This window comes from Herpailurus yagouaroundi, unplaced genomic scaffold (assembly GCF_014898765.1).
Source record: "Herpailurus yagouaroundi ecotype Mexico unplaced genomic scaffold, PumYag 77, whole genome shotgun sequence".
Classification (NCBI taxonomy): Eukaryota; Metazoa; Chordata; class Mammalia; order Carnivora; family Felidae; genus Herpailurus; species Herpailurus yagouaroundi.
The window spans coordinates 98,472,067-98,485,738 of NW_024412388.1; the positions used below are offsets into that span (position 1 = coordinate 98,472,067).

General features: G+C 37.7%; 1 protein-coding gene and 1 pseudogene across 4 annotated transcripts in view; one reads left to right on the forward strand and one right to left on the reverse strand.

Moving 5' to 3' along the window:
* Positions 1-13,672, reverse strand: part of TRIM33 (tripartite motif containing 33) — a 132,265-nt gene that overhangs the window by 7,846 nt on the left and 110,747 nt on the right. For 2 of the 4 annotated variants that reach the window (XM_040471379.1, XM_040471378.1), the window contains exons 12-17: positions 10,531-10,663; positions 8,461-8,524; positions 5,842-6,001; positions 4,222-4,571; positions 1,938-2,061; positions 1,440-1,514 (exon numbers count right to left, since the gene is read on the reverse strand). In XM_040471379.1, the coding sequence (XP_040327313.1) occupies positions 1,440-1,514; positions 1,938-2,061; positions 4,222-4,571; positions 5,842-6,001; positions 8,461-8,524; positions 10,531-10,663 (906 nt within the window). Of the gene's footprint in view, positions 1-1,439; positions 1,515-1,937; positions 2,062-3,431; positions 3,608-4,221; positions 4,572-5,841; positions 6,002-8,460; positions 8,525-10,530; positions 10,664-13,672 lie in introns of those variants that run through there. The other 2 variants (XR_005788898.1, XM_040471380.1) reach the window with 2 other exon arrangements.
* LOC121027817 (cyclin-dependent kinases regulatory subunit 2-like) overlaps positions 12,047-13,672 on the forward strand; it is a 5,216-nt pseudogene continuing 3,590 nt past the window's right edge.

Consider the following 13,672-nt stretch of genomic DNA (forward strand, 5'->3'; position numbering starts at 1 on the left):
GAATCGGAAACAGGCTCCAGGCTCTGAGCCATCAGCCCAGAGCCTGACGTGGGGCTCGAACTCACGGACCGCGAGATCGTGACCTGGCTGAAGTCGGACGCTTAACCGACTGCGCCACCCAGGCGCCCCTAAAAAAAATTTTTTTAAATAATAAATTCATTTCTGAGCCTACCCAGTTAACAAGTCTAGTATTTAATATTCTATAACAGACCTGGTATTCAATAATATCTTAATTCAACAGATGGTAAGCAAATAAAATGTGTGTAGCATATTCTCATTCCATTTGTGAAGCACTGACCACCCCAGATATTCCTTTAGAGCTTTTATTCCTTACAGTCTCCTTTAAGATAAAGAGCACTGACTTGCAAAATTTCCAGTCTTCCTAATCTTGACTGTTCATAAAAGAGGGCTTATCTTCAAAAGATAAGAGCCACTGTGAAAGATTCAATTTTATAGTTTTATTCAAACTAATATACAGAGGTTATTTTCTACCCAAGGTACAGAGCCTAGAATCACAGAACTGGAGTTTTAGAAATTTAGTCCAATATTCCCACTGTATGTTTAAAAAAGTAGAGGCAAGGGCGGTTCAGTCAGTTAAGCATCTGACTCTGGCTCAGGTCATGATCTCACGGTTCTTGGGTTCAAGTCCCACATCAGGCTCTGCACTGACTGCTGAGCCTGGAGCCTGCTTCAGATTCTGTGTCTCCCTCTCTCTCTCTCTCTCTCCTTCCCCCTGCTTGTGCTCGCTCTCTAAACAATTTAAAAAAAAAAAAAAAAAAAAAAAGGTTGAGGCAGAAAATTATGTAATTTCCCCCCAAGTTTGATGACAGAACTGGGAGAAGTCTTCTGACGCTTGATCTAAGATTCTTTCCATCATACCTATATCCGTTTACGTCCATTTAAAAGTAAAAGAGGACACGGAAATTAAATTCATTAAGTTTTCATGACAGCACACAGAAATTTTACTAAATAAAGTGCAATTTTAACAAGTCTCATATCCATTTAGTGCTAATAAATTTTCATACTGGGGGGTGCCTGGGTGGCTTGGTCAGTTGAGCGAACGACTCTAGATTTTAGCTCGGTCTGTGATTACAGGGTCGTGGGACTGAACTCCAGGTCAGGCTCTGCACTGAGCATGGAGCCTGCTTAAGATTCGCTCTCTCTCCCTCTGCCCCTCTCTCCCACTTGTGCTCTCTCAAAATTTCAGGTTAGTACTTACAACATTATCAGGTACTTGCTATAATCATTCTATAAAGGTATTACATATGTCCTTGGAACATCCAAATGGGGTAAGAAATAATATTAGAAATCTTGAACCTTGGAAGTGTTGAGGAAATTATTCAAGAAGCCTGAGACAAGAAGTTTTAGGGCCAGAGCCCTCATTCTTAAGTCTTACACTGGGCTTCTTCACCAAGGATTTCCTAAAGTAAACAACTCACCGAAGCAGGAACTGGCTCCTGGAATTCAATACTTAATTCATGGCAATAGAGGTAAAGCAGAAGACGTTCACATTTCTGGCCCCAAAAAAGAAAGGAAAACTCATGAAATAGTTTTTCCCCTAATAAGATAGATATTCTTGAGTAAAAGAACTTTATCACTACAAAGTATTATTACAATAAGCTGAACACATATGCCTACCTATTGACTTATCTAACTAAATACACATAACTGAAGCAAACTGTCTTGTTTCCAATTTAGTTTTGAAACTGTCTTCATCTGTTCTACTTTAAATGAATTTATTGAAGATACGGTGGTTTTGTTCTTAGATGAAAACTAAGGTAATTTATTTACTACTGACTATACAAATGCAAAGGAGTCGTAAAAGCAACATACAATATTTTGTACAAAATTTTATAGATTACCTAGGTAATCTGGAGGTGCACAACCACATTAACTACAGAATCCCTAATAATATATCCAACTTATTTGACACTTACCCTTTGGTCCACGGGACTTAACCCTTGTGCAGTTTTCCCCTTCTTACTATGCTGCAAATTATCACAATCATATTCAACTTCTGGTTTCCCAATATCTCTGCAAAATGTGCATATCCAGTCCCCACTAAAGAGGGAAACAGGCAATTAGTTCATGTAATTTTAACAAAACCCACTCTAGAGAGAAACCAGTTCTCCAGAGTTAAGTCTCCAGCTTGTTTTCTTTCCTTTCTGGTTTTTGAGGGGAAGAGAGGCTCTCTATTCTTATCAGACCTCATAAAGGGAAGTTGTATGATAAAAGCTTCCCAAAACGTTCCCCAGTCTTTCTTTAACTAATTACTTTCTAGAAAGCTTTATAAAACTGGTATCCCTGCATTTCAAACGGGACCTCTTCCTAGCACAAAGCTGATGATCAGTACCTGTAGCATAAGATTGTCAACCCCAGTATTACCTCACAACGACCCCAACTCATGAATAAGGAAAGAATACAGTTTACGGAATTCCTGGGGTATCCAATACTGTTTTGGCATGTAATAAATATGCCAAAAATAAAATTCTTCTTCTTCATGGCCAGTCAAAAACCACGAATACACATACAACTCTCTAAGTGCAAGCACACATAGGTATATGTACCTCTTACCTTTTAAAACCTGCTCAGTCTATAGTTTGTTTACATCAGGATTTCCATCAAACCATAAATTCCAAAAGGATTCACTCCCAATAATTCTCCCCTTCTCTCCCCCACCATAAATAAATTTTAAGTCTAGAGATTGTACTGGTCTGTGCCAACAGTTCCAATTCTTTCCCAAGCATCAGCCTTTGAGAGAAAGCATCCAGTGGCAAAATTCTAACATTCCGGTAGATGTTACTACTCAAAGGGAAGAAAAATATAAAATGACTTAATTATAACACCAAAATGCCAATGCTTTCCTTTTATAAAAGAGCAAAGTAAAAGAAGGCCCTTATTACATCTCTGGCAAATGACTATACCTCCTAAGACTCAGGTAAGAATTAAGATTCTTCAGAAAAATATTCCGGCACTGTTTATACATATCCACCACTTTTCTAATCCAAAGGTTGAAAATTTCAAAACAGGTAGTATTTATTCAACTAAAATCATTGCTTCTAAGGAATCTGAGAGGAAATGTGAATGTTGTATCTACAGGCAGAAAAAAAGCTGAGCTTTCTCAAGAACATTATTGTCACTTAAAAGGAAATCTGGGGGTAAAGGTTTGGGAAGGGAGAAAGCGGTCTCTGAAATCAGCTGGAGACAAATATGGCTTGAGCACAACTTGTTAACTGGAAGGGATGAAAAAGAGCTCTTCGAATCCCCACTCTACCACTTAAGAAATGAAACTAATCCATGAAAATCTGTGAACCTTGCAAGCTAAATTAGTTCACTACAGAATTAAGACCAGTCCACAAATTTTGTAACCCAACCCAGCACGTTTGTCCCACTGTGTTAGCTAGTAACACCAGCCTGCCTTGAATGCTCACCAATGAATGTTTTAATGCTTGAAACCAGATATAGAGCTGCCAGGGGGGTCAAAGAGTATGAGGACAATGCTCATATTTCCCCCAATCTTTATTTATCTTCATCCCAAGTTCTTCTCTTCTAAATAAGGAATTCAGTAACTCTCCATTCCAAAGTTCATGACTGGAAGACATTCCAGCTAAATGACAGAAGGAAAAGTCTGAGAAATCTGCACATAATGCTTTGGGCTGGCACTACCAACTACCTGCTTCTGTGGTCAAGAGGAAGACAGAACTAAAAAACTCAAGGTGTTGTAGGTGTTTTTACAAAGTACTTGTTTTTTCTTTCAAATGCCTTTTGAGAGCTTTCAAACATTAGAAAAGGAAGTTCTGGGTAAAGATCCAATAGAGCTGCCTCTAACTAAATAGTATTCTTAAATGAAATTATTGTAGACCCTGTTAAGACTGATTCCAATAGATAAAAAAATTCAGCTTCAACAGGAAATCGACTAACTTCTCCAACATCCCAGACCCCTACCTCTCATAATTTAGAGTTTTATCTACTTCGCTTATGCCAAGTACAAACCGAAGGCCAGGAAACAGTCTATTTTTTATCACACTATTTACATCTTGGACATTTTACCATTCAGCTGTTAGTTTCTCTAGAGGGTAATACCAAAGGAGTAACAGGCCCCCTGTTTTACAGAAATACTGTGCATTGCTTAGGAAGCCCATCTGCATGAAGAACTTTCTGGTTTTTAGCTTTCAGCTTATATAAACAAGAACAAAAAAAAGTCAAGTATTTCACTGGTACCTTGGAAAGCTAAGAAGTGTTGGAACATGACAAGTTAGATGAAAGACCTTTGGACATTTTTCACAGCACAAGAGATCCCCTCCATTTTGGCAGACAGCACACCAGTCTTCATTTGGGTCATCGTCTTTGCTGTTGCCATCTCCTCCAATCCTTGCCGACCTGTGTACGAGGCTTCGAATCGGGGACTTTCCATTAACAAGGCTGCTGAGCCCTGACTGTTTGCAGCTTTCATTTGTATCTGCAGGTTCAGTTTTCACATGGTTTTCCAGGCTTGCTAATGCATCCAACTCACTCTCTAGATGCAGGTTGGTTGAGAGAGGTGGTGTCAAGCTACTCTCGGGACTGCTCAACTAAAACAAAACAAGGACAAATTCTTGAAGAATCTTGTTTTTTTTTCTTTTTTTTTAAGTTGGCTTCATGTCCAGCGTGGAGTCCAACATGGGGCTTGAACTCATGACCGTGAGATCAAGACCGGAGGCTCAACTGAATAAGCCACCCAGGCGCCCCTCTTAAAGAATCATTTAATCCTTATTGTATGCAGTATGTGCGTGTAACTTAAAAGTCATGGCAATACACACACATATAAACTGACATAATTTAAAATGAATTTGGAAATGGCATTATGACATAAAAGAATGAAAATAACCCCAAATTATTTAGGCATGTTAATTTATGATTTTATAGAATAATCTCTAATATTGGTTCACGTGGATAATAAGAAAATTAATTAAGCTGCTAAGCACATTGACTGGAAAGAGAGCATAGGATTATACTTTTCCTACAAAGAGCTGACTTTGATACCCTATTTTCACATAAGACTCTGTTGCATATCTTCCAAGAAATGTTACTCTGCCTACTTATCATTTTACTAAAGTTGGAAGATTCTGATAATTGTAAAAGAAATCTTTCACCACCCTTTTGCACCCGGTTTTCTGGGGGCCTTTTCCAAGTCAGGTATTGGATGAAGGCCAACTTTAAATCCCTTTGCTCTCTAAATATACAAATACTGTGTTAAATAAATATGCTAATCCTCCTACTTGAAATTTCTATGTGCCAACTGTGTAGAAAATGACACTTAAGCCTGGGCAGGAAGAAAAGCCAAGACCAATATTTGGGCGCGTGTATGTTTGTGAGGTGGCCTTCCTTCATTCTATATTATACATTTAATAAAATGTTCTATCTGAAAAACTCTACACTAGCTAATAAATTCATACACCAAAAGCAATCTTCCCATCACAAAACTCTTTGATCATTAAACTTCTTTCACGTCAGCAGTCTTAATCCTGAGCTGACAGATCCAGGAAAACAGTCAAGGATCTTTTGTGGCCTGAGACTCAGTGTGACTACTGAGATGATTATTAATAAAGTCAGAACAATACAGAACCCGATTTAGAATCATGGCAAAAATACTAACCAATTACACACTAAAAGATCATTTCAAATGAGTCCTTAATACAATTAAATCTTTTGTGACACATTACAGCAGACACTGCGATTAAAAACTTGGGTTACAAGCATAAATATTCAAAACTAAACAACATGCAGAGTCTAAAATGCAGAGACGGAAGAACCCGTGCAGTGGCCTCCTTAGATCCCTGACGGACCCCAACGGGAGCTTACCATGCATGCACTCCTCCTGCCATCCTCTGTCTTTTCCTGTTTCACAGCTCCTGAAAAGCTACATATTTCATCTTCAGTCCCAGGTTCCTGCTTGACCTTTACTTGATCAGACTTGAAGCTAAGACTTGTCTTCTCTGCAGTTCTTCCTGATGACCCACAGCTAATAAAAAACAAAAAATGTCACCTATGTTTGATTGTATAATGTATATAAAACCAATTCTATGAAAAGTAATGCTCATTAAAGTGAAAATGATAGACAATGTATTTCTAGAAGATAAGGATACTCATAATGCAAGTAAGAGAAGTATGATATAAGCTTAGCCTCAAATTCTTTAAAAACATAGATCAAACTATGAAAAGACCTCATAGTTTGGTGTCAGACACTTATGCTAAATCATTTAAGAAGTCTAGTAAATAACAATTTTCCCAGGCTAGTTATATGGAATATCAGTGATTGCTTTTCTTTATAAAAGCAGTTTTGGGGCACCTGGTTGGCTGAGTCGGTTGAGCATCTGACTTCAGCTCAGGTCACAGTTTGTAAGTTCAAGCCCTACATCAGGCTGTCTGTCAGTGCAGAGCCCACTTCGGATCCTCCGTCCTCCTCTCTCTCTCTCTCTGCCCCTCCCCTGCTCACTCTCTCTCTCAAAAATAAATAAAACATTAAAAAATAATAATAAAAGCATTTTCAACTCTTCTCTGCCCCAAACATCTATAGAAAACAGCATTAATAACAGTGGTTCATAAAGCCTCCTCAAAGGAAACTCTATTTTAGCTTTTGAGGGCAGGAAATTGGAAGAAGGGTTTAACAAGTAGTCAACAACCCAGAATACCCTTTTTTGAATCAACAAAATGATAGGCTAAGAGGACAGGTATATGACTAATTGGTTCTATCTAAACCACAAAAACCACTGGCAAGAGAAGTGAGAAGAAACTGGTAAGACCGTACTGCTACTGAGAATGAACACCTTTTTCAATCTGTACTTTCCTCTAAAAGTACTGATTATTTAAAGCATAATTAAAAAGTCAAGCAAGTATTTTAATAGCACCCGTCTTCAGAATGCGCGCGCGCGCGCACACACACGCACACACATCCAAATAAGATAAACCTTCAGGGGTACCTGGGTGGCTCTGTTGGTTACGCGGCCAACTCTTGGTTTAGGCTCAGGTCATGATCTCACAGATTCTTGAGTTAGAGCCCCATGGAGGCCCTCCCTCCCTGTCTGCCCCTCCCTCACTTGTGCTATCTCTGTCTCTCTCAAAATAAAAAAATGTTTTAAAAAGTTTATTTAAGAAAGTAATTCATGTATCTTAAGTCTTTCTTACATTGCACTAAATTATTCAAACTAAAAATCAGTCAACATTTATTCTATTTTATGTTAACACACCCCACACACCAGCCCCATTTCTTAAACCTGTCCACCAAAAAGGCATAAGAAACAATTTAAGTAGCAATGAGTGCCCCTAATGTCCAGAAGACTGTCTCCAAGCACTATTTCCTTATTAACACAACCAAGATTTCTTAAAGATATGGAGATCAGTAGGCCTGAGGCAGGAAATCTATAAGACAAACCTGGAACATCAATTCGTAACAGGAGTAAGGAAGTTTTCAAAGACTACTGGGGTTATACCAAAGGACTAAGGAGCCAAACAGCCAAACAGGGAATAATTTAACCCAATAAAAATAACATCTATAATAGTTTAGAACATGTAAAATTTTGAAATTTATGAGTTCATAAAGGTAATAATAAAAAATCTCATTGGTCACTGTTGGAAGGTGCTGGGAACCAACTCATTATTATGACAGAAAAATTTCCTTTACAGAAATAGATTACACCAGTAAACAAAAAGAAAGAACACATTAATTAAAATATCATTATTTTCAACCAGTAAAAAAAAAAAAAAAAAAAATAGCTAGGCAATGATCATTAATGGTTGCTGTCACAGAATCAACCAAACAGAATCAACCAAACATTACGTGCCCTGACGGAAGTACTCAACACCACCAATGAAGTATTCTTCCAACCCAGCCTTCCCCCAAATCAAACTTAAATCTGACCAAATCTCCTCATCAAAATTATTAATACAGAGGGGAAAAAACAGCAAGTAGTGTATTTAAATGACAAGGTGGGGAAAACTCTGTTTTGAGAAACAATATGTTTCTTCAACATACAATCTGATTTTGACCTCAACGTATCTGCGGATGGCAATGTACATACAGCTTATTTTAATGCAATTTAAAGAAACCATTTATTAAAAAGGGATGAGAAAAACTGGGAAATCTGTAACTCGATCTCTACTGATGTTAAAGAATTAGCTAATAAATTTTTCTTAGGTGCAACAATTGTTGTGTGGTTATAAATTTTTTAAATTCTTCAAATGATATATATTGAAACAGTCCAAGTAAAATGATAAGATGTCTGAGGTTTGTTTCAAAATAATTCAGAGTAGGGGGAAATGTATGGGAGTACAGAAGAAATAAAAATGATCATAACTTGGTAATGGGTGAAGCTGACTGATAAGCATAGGATTTCGACGTAATATTCTTATTAAAATACATGTTTAAAATTTTTCTTAATAAAAAAGGGAAAAAAAAACCCCACTAACAATGTTAAAACTCACCTGCCTCGACTGCCAGTACTAGAGGTACTAGGGGGTCTCACAGGTGTGTGAGAATTGGATAAACCTGGAAAATAATACATAAAATGATTATCAATGCAGGGAAGAATATTCAGAATTCTACCTACTAGTTACAGAATTAAAGATTACTATGATGCAATTTAGCAATTCTTAGAAATCAGGCCTAGCCTTAACCTCAAAATCAGGGATGGCATGTGTAACCCTTGGCATGTTTCAACCAATTTCTGTCAGCTGAGCCCAGACATGATTCTCAGAATTCCCCTCAGAGCAAGTCTATCCAATCAATGAAAACTACCACATCAAGAGAAAGCTATTTACCATCCAACTCCAAGTCATCTGGTAAATATCTTTCTTAGATTCCTGATAGTTACTCCTTCTTTACAAGTCCTGGAATAATTATATTACACCTTAAAAATTCTACCACTCAGAAATTGTATTAATGATGCATCTTATGAAAAACTCACATTTAAACTTGAACTATCTTTACTCCAGAAATAATGAGGTGGTCTGTTTCTATTTCAGTAAGAAATAATGTTTAATTTAAACCAAGAAAATATACTCTGTAACCACTTCTGCACTGTCAATCCATTTAGATTGGCTTTAATTATTCATTCCTTCATGACAAACAGGGTTAATAAAACAACTGGGATTTTGGAAGAGATCTGTACCCTCATAGACTTGATTAGTCACAATGTGAACAGTTTCCAATAAATTTAAGTTTTTATTTTAAAATTGCAATTTGAAAATTCATTTGCCTTTCCTCAATCCTTGTTTTGTTCTTTAATTTCCATTTTTCATTACCTTACAAGTTTTAAATTGAGGATGAAACCAAAGAACTCTCCAACTGACCATCTGTATCATAAAATATAAGACATGGCAAGTAACTGCATCTACAAATCCAGCAGAGGACGTGAATACAGTTCTGAACAGTGTATGTTACAGGTATATACTACTTTAGTTGAAAACCACCAACAGAATTTGAAGAAAAATAAGTACAGCAATCAGGGAAAAAAATATGATATGATACTATGATGGTCAGTTTTATGTCAACTTGGCTAGAATATAACTACCCAGTTGTTTGACCAAACACCAGTCTAGATGTTGCTGTAAAGGTGTTTTTAGATGTGATTAACATTTTAATCAGTAGATTCTGTCTCAGCAAATCAATCTCCACAATTTGGATGGGTCTCATCCTACCACTGGAAGAACTAAGAGAAAAGACTAGGGTACGCAGAGGAAGAAGGAATTTTGCCTCCAAACTCTAGACTGTAACATCAACTTTCCCTTGGGTCTCCAGCCTGCCAACCTGCCCAATGGCTTGCCAGTCCTTACAGTCATGTGAGCCAATTCCTTAAAATCTCCCTCTACACACACACACACACACACACACACACACACACACCTCTTATTGGTTCTGTTTTCCTGGAAAATCCTAATACATACACAGCTGACCCTTAAAACAATGTGAGAGTTATAGGCATTGACACCGCTCCCCCACCCAGTGCAGTTAAAAATTGCATATAACTTTTGACTCCCTAAAAACTTAACTACTAACAGCCTACTGTTGACCAGAAGCCTTACCAATAACATAAACAGTCAACACGTATTTTGCATGTTACATATATTATATTCTGTTTTCTCACAATAAAGTAAGCTAGAGAAAAGATGTTATCAAGAAAATCATAAGGGGGGGCGCCTGGGTGGCTCAGTCGGTTAAGTGTCCGACTCAGGTCATGATCTCACGGTTCATGGGTTCGAGCCCCATGTTGGGCTCTGTGCTGACAGCTCAGAGCCTGGAGCCTGCTTTGGATTCTGTGTCTCCCTCTCTCTCTGTTTCTCCCCTGCTCTCACTGTCTCTCACTCTCTCAAAAATAAATAAAGATTAAAAAAAAAAATCATAAGAGAAAATACATTTATAGTACTGCATTCACTGAAAAAACTCCACATATTAAGTGGACCCGTGCAGTTCAAACCTGTTTTCAAAGGTCAACTATAATGACAGATAGCTTTTTACAGTGTTAAAGAAATGAGGAAGGGCCTCTGATGGCTTACCTGATGATCCTGGAGACAGGGCAGAAGGTCCTGGGGAGGGATTCATGGTGCTTGTAGGCTGTGGGGGTAGGTGACTGCCTGAGATGTATCTACTTAGTAGATTATCTAAACTACTTGAACCAGCATCTTCCAACTAAAGAAAAAGAATGAAATGAGAAATTTGCTTTGATTAAAGCAGAGGAGAAACTATTAATTTCATTAGTATAATCCTTTATGTTCACAATTTACTAACAGATTATTGTATCAAACTTGGCGTAATTGTTGTTTCCTTGTTGCTTCTCCTGAGGACCCACAATGGTTTAAAGTTTGTGTGAACAAAGCTATAATTAGTATTATTCAACAAGTACCCGGCAGCTCAAGAGAGAACACAATAATCTACTAAATCCTTATGTTCTACTATGAAAATAGCTCTGATCATCTGACTCTTCTGCCTTTTCTCAAAGTTGACAAAGAACTCTATCAGTATTCTTGTCCCGTCTTCCTCTCTTTATTTCAACATTCATAGTCCTGCTGGAATCACTCACCTGAATAGAAATTTAATCAAGTCAATACCTAATTTTAAAGTTTTAAAAATATTTTAGATTCAAAAGAAAACCCTTAGCCTAGGGCATAAAGCCCCTTATTACACCAAAAAAGGGGGCAGTCCACAGGAGAACTGAGCCTTTTTCTCACTCAGACAAGACAGCAGGTTAAAGCCAGATGACTGGACAACTTACACATCAATTTCCTCTCTTTAAAACCTCCCAACTGGGGCCCCTGGGTGGCGCAGTCGGTTAAGCGTCCGACTTCAGCCAGGTCACGATCTCGCGGTCCGTGAGTTCGAGCCCCGCGTCAGGCTCTGGGCTGATGGCTCGGGGCCTGGAGCCTGTTTCTGATTCTGTGTCTCCCTCTCTCTCTGCCCCTCCCCCGTTCATGCTCTGTCTCTCTCTGTCCCAAAAATAAATAAACGTTGGAAAAAAAAAAAAAAAACTCCCAACTATACTGAAGAACTGTGATGACAAAATAGAAATTATTTACGTAAGAAACAGTAAATACTACTTAACTATGAAAACTACCTTAATAAAAACTGTATACAATGCCATAACAGGTGGTCAAACTATTCTTAAATAACTGCCAATCTTCTTGCTTTTTTGGTCTACTTGTGCCCACACTTGCCTCTTTTAATCTCTCCCACTGGAGGCAAGATACCTTTTATGCAAATGTTCAGAAAACTGAACACATACATTTACTTCTTGCTCTCCTTTCCTCTCAAAATTGTACTGATTTTCACGGTGACAGGAAAGGATGTCAACGACATAGAAACTTTGAAGAAAATTATAGAAATAAAACAAAGTAGAACTGGATTGACAGAAAAACCAAATAAGCATTTCCCAACATATCACAGGCAAGGGAGGATTCCTAAAAAGTACACACCTTTCTCGCTAAAGGCGAGAAACATAAAGGGTGATCGCAAGCAGAGGGCTCACTGGGGGGGCCATTAGGGGTATTAACTGCCCAGTGGTCACGGCTGCTGGCCATGGATTCACTTGTAAGCCATACCTGCAGGAGAATATTTAGCTGCAACTAGTTAAGTGGAGTATTTTGGACAAGGGGGGAGCTCCTAATATGGGCCACAGATGGAAAGTGAACAATGTCACACCTGAACATAATGGAGGGGGTGGGGGATGATTCAAAACAGATATGAAAGTCTCAGGTTACCTATAACCTTTACTCCCACTCCTTCTATACTCACCCACCTGTAATTTATACTTCTGGCAAGACAGGCCTAAGGCTAGAAGAGGGGACAGATTAGGAAGAGGCAAACTGGAAGTACATAAAATGGCCTCTATGACGTCACTACAGCCCCCAACAGGGAAATGCTAGTTGAAGCATTCACCCCCAGGTTTCAGGCGACATGCATTAATAAAGTTGTAAGTATGGAAAAACATTAATTCATTTATTCATTAAATCAATGGTTTTTGAGTATCCTTGAATAACTGCATGGAACATGTGCTATATAAATAACTTCCATGAATTAAAAAGGAAAAGACAGGAGGCGCCTGGGTGGCTCAGTTGGTTAGGCGACTGACTTCGGCTCAGGTCATGATCTCACGGTTCGTGAGTTCGAGCCCCAAGTCCGGCTGTGTGCTGACAGCTCAGAGCCCTGAGCCTACTTCGGATCCTGTGTCTCCCTCTCTCTCTACCCCTCCCCCGCTCAAGCTCTGTCTCTCCCTCTCTCTCACAAAAATAAACATTAAAAAGAAATTTTTTAATAAAAGAAATTAAAAAAAAAGGAAAAAGGCAATCCAAAGAAGAAATACAAATTATCAGTGAACCACAACTAAGCACACAAATAAAAGAAACATAAATGAAATCAACAATGCTCTTTTACCTATCAGATTGGTAAAAATGGGAAGAAAAGATGGATTCATTTAGTCAGTGCTAGCAGCACAATACAGAAATGAATAGTCAGTAACATTTAAGTTTACATATGAATATCAGAAATACAGTTTTCCCAAGACTTCATAATATCCAATATAGTTCCCAGATAGTTACTAAGTACACCAAATATGAAAAATTATAAAGAATTTAATAAATCATGAGATTATACCATTAATTATATGCTATTCTAAACAGAATCTAATATTCATTTATGTACTCAAAAAGTATTCAGGTTCATCATGTATTATCACCTCAAAGTCTAAATTACAAATATGCACTATCAATATGCTGGAGATGGACAGCAGAGCAAAATAAAATATAATTCAGGTTGAAAGAATTCTATTTAGATCAACTTCTCCATATTGAATGGCTATGACTATTAACATATATCCACAAATTACTTTGAATTCACTGCTGATTTACACTGCACAGTTAATACTACTGATTTACACTGCATAGTTATCTACTTCCCGTGTAGTCTCCCCTAGGTTTCTTCTTACTATACCATGGAAACTACAGGATAGGAGAGAAAGTAAGAGATAATAAGCTCCCTTCAAGAGATGACAGGTTTCCTTTTTCTTTCTACACTTGGTTCATACGGTTACCTACTTCTTATTTGTGTTTTTGTGGTAACCACCTCTAATTACTTTTTTTTTTTTTTTAATTTTTTTTTTTTTCAACATTTATTTATTTTTGGGACAGAGAGAGACAGAGCATGAAC